A 3,100-nucleotide genomic window follows, 5' to 3' on the forward strand; every position below is an offset into this window, starting at 1 on the left:
GCCGCAGCCCACCCACCCCCGCCCTGCCCCCAGGCCGCCACCTGTTCGAGGGCACAGCGCTCGCGGACCTGGCCGTGGGCTTCATCCTGCTGGCTGCCTCCCTGCTCGTGCTCTGTGCCTGCCTCGCCCTAATCGTCAAGCTGCTCAGCTCCACTCTGCGGGGCCGCGTGGGCCAGGCCGTGAGCACCGTCGTCAACGCTGGTGGGCCTCGGGGAGGCGGTGAGGGTGGCGGCAAGGAGGCCCGACTGGGGGTGACCGGCTCCCCCTCCGCAGACTTCCCCTCCCCATTCGGCTGGCTCAGCGGCTACCTGGCCATCCTTGTGGGGGCCGGCCTGACCTTCGCGCTCCAGAGCAGCAGCGTCTTCACTGCGGCCGTCGTGCCGCTCATGGGTGAGCACAACGGGTGGCACCTGACCGAGGGGGCAGGGGGTGTGGGGCCCGTGATGACCCCTGGCTCCCCCAGGGGTCCGGGTAATCAGCCTGGAGCGGGCGTACCCCCTCTTCCTGGGCTCCAACATCGGCACCACCACCACGGCCCTGCTGGCTGCCCTGGCCAGCCCTTCGGATATGCTGATCAGCGCCGTCCAGGTACCACCCTCCGCACCCCTCCCCTGCCCCCAAGCCCCTCCCACTCCCAACACAGGCCTGGGGCTTGCGCTCAGGCTCAGCCCCCTCCTGTCCAGCCCTGTGGGCTGGAGGCGGCAGGCCTGCCCTGGGGCCTCAGGCTCCAGCTCTCCTGGGCCCCACCTCTGGCTGCCTGCTCAAACCTGCAGCCTCGTCATCTTCCGGGACCCCAGGGGCCCTGTGGGCATTTCTCAGAGTCCCAGGCCTTCTTCTCTTCTCCTGCAGCCTTATCATTTCCAGGACCCTGTAGTCCCAGGGTGCCTTCTCCTCCCCTCCAGCTGGCAGCTCCCCCAACCTCTCCTGAGGGACCACTGCATACTGCTGGCTGTGTCCCTTTGAGGCCTCCTGGCCCTCGGGGGCCTCAAGCCCCTCTATGCCAACGCCTCTAGGATGTCCCCCACCCCCAGGCACCTAAACCCCACAGGCCCCTACATGGACGACTCACCGTCTTCCTCCGTGCACCCTTGGCCGGTCACAACTCTGCCTCCGGGACGCCTCCCCCAGCTGCGCACCCCACGCCCAGTCCCATTCAGTCCTGCGGATCCTCTCCAGATCATCCCCTGTGCTCCACTCCTTCTGTCCCAGCACCCTAACAGGTGCAGCTCCTGAAAGCCTGGATCTTGCTGGGCTGCTGCCCACAAGAAGAGATGAACCCCAGCCCTCCCCGACTCCCACCTGCTCTCTTGCCTTGGCTCTTTGTCCATTTGGAACCTCCCAGTGCAGGGCCCTGATCCACCCCCTCCAGGAAGCCCTCCGGACTGCACCCACCACACCGACTCCTCGACTTCTTCAGCAACCCCTGGAGGGAGTTGTGTTCTCTCCACGTGTAGCCCTGCAACTCCTCCTCACAGGAGCCAGGCCAGAGCCCAGGGCTGGGTGGCCAAACCTGCTCAGGGATGACATGAGCGGGGTCACCGTGAACGACGCGTTGGCAAGCTAAGCCAGCTCAGGGGAAGGTCGAATCCACGGGGTCATCACAGATGCAGTTACCACACGGGGATGCCGTACTAGGGCCCCGACCCTCAAAGTGCTGGGGGGTGCAGGAAGAGCGGGCCCAACACAGCTGGCCAGAATTTGCCCTCCCAGGCTGCCGTCTCGGCTGACAAGCGGGACCCCAAACTGCCTTTGGGCTTAGTGCCCTTTCTGCCAAGAAAGGGAGGGGCAGGCGTCCTGGGGAGCCCAGGCTCCTGAACCCTGCCTGCCCTCCCTCCCTCCAGGTCGCCCTCATCCACTTCTTCTTCAACCTGGCTGGCATCCTGTTGTGGTACGTGGTGCCCGCCCTCCGGCTGCCCATCCCACTGGCCAGGCGCTTCGGGGACCTGACTGCCCGCTACCGCTGGGTGGCCGTCGCCTACCTGCTGCTCAGCTTCTTGCTGCTGCCGCTGGCCGCCTGCGGGCTCTCCCTGGCGGGGAGCACAGTGCTGGCTGCAGTTGGGGGGCCCCTGCTTGTGCTGGTACTCCTCATCATCCTGGTCGCCATCCTGCAGCGGCACCGGCCAGCCTGGCTGCCCCGCCGCCTGCGCTCCTGGGCCTGGCTGCCCCTGTGGCTCCGTTCTCTGGAGCCCTGGGACCGCCTGGTGAGCCGCTGCTGCCCCTGCAAGGCCTGCAGCCCCCCTCAGGCTTTGGCCAAGGAGGCCCACTGCTATGAGAACCCCGAGGTCCTGGCCTCCCAGCAGTTGTGAAGAGCGGACGCCCCCACCCCCGTTGACCTCTGGGTGCCCTGAGGGATCCTAGTGGCTGCGGACATCTGCATCACCTGCATCACCTTCTTTGCAAATAAACAAGCCTGTACCCAGGTGTGGGTGGTCTTCTCTCCCCAACCCCAGGCTGCGTGGGCAGGGCCCCACCCGCCTCCATAGGGAGCTGGGAGTGGGGCAGCGCCGTTGCTGCCCCCAGCGGACACCAGGGGCCCGCATTGAGCCCTCGTGGGAGCTGGCCTTCCCCGGAGGTGCGGCTACACAGCTGATCCCCGAGGCCCAAGCTGTGACTCTGTTTCTCTCCGCGGCCACTGGGGACAGAAGGCCCTAAGTAGTGGCCAATCCAGAGCGTAGAGACTTCCCGCAGCAAGAAGCTCAGGGTCCAGGGAGGCTGAAAGCGGCCGGGGCCTTCCCTGTGGGTACAGGAGGGAAAGGGCGACCGGCTCCCACGCACCGCCGCCGCGGAGGACGCGCGCGGGCAGCTCCTGCGCCGTCCAGCCCCCCCTTTCGGCGGTCGGGCTGGAGGACGTCACGTGGCCGCGGCAGAGACCCGAGTTCCGCAGGTGCGTCGGGGCGTGGGGAGGGGACAAGCAGGACCGGGTGGCCCCAAGGCGCCCTACTCCTCTCCGTCCCCGTTCTGCCTCTATCTCTCTTTCCGCAGAGCGTGGCGCACGCGCTGCAGAGCACGGGGCTGCGGGGTGGCGCGTGGCCGGAGCGGAGCGGAGCGGGGCGGGGGGGAAGGCCCTGCGGAGAGGGGAGTGGGCGGGCGCGGGGCTGCG

The 3,100-nt window shown here is 67.9% G+C and overlaps 1 protein-coding gene across 1 annotated transcript in view; it reads left to right on the plus strand.

Moving 5' to 3' along the window:
* The window catches only part of SLC34A3 (solute carrier family 34 member 3), a 5,563-nt gene extending 3,142 nt beyond the window's left edge, over window positions 1–2,421 (plus strand). The window contains exons 10-13 of the mRNA XM_024762102.1: window positions 34–201; window positions 274–390; window positions 464–588; window positions 1,842–2,421. Of these exons, the coding sequence (XP_024617870.1) occupies window positions 34–201; window positions 274–390; window positions 464–588; window positions 1,842–2,306 (875 nt within the window). The 3' untranslated portion in view covers window positions 2,307–2,421. The remainder of the gene's footprint in view (window positions 1–33; window positions 202–273; window positions 391–463; window positions 589–1,841) is intronic.
* Window positions 2,422–3,100: the final 679 nt, after the last annotated feature.

Source organism: Neophocaena asiaeorientalis, unplaced genomic scaffold (genome assembly GCF_003031525.2).
Source record: "Neophocaena asiaeorientalis asiaeorientalis breed wild unplaced genomic scaffold, Neophocaena_asiaeorientalis_V1.1 scaffold78, whole genome shotgun sequence".
Lineage (NCBI taxonomy): Eukaryota > Metazoa > Chordata > Mammalia > Artiodactyla > Phocoenidae > Neophocaena > Neophocaena asiaeorientalis.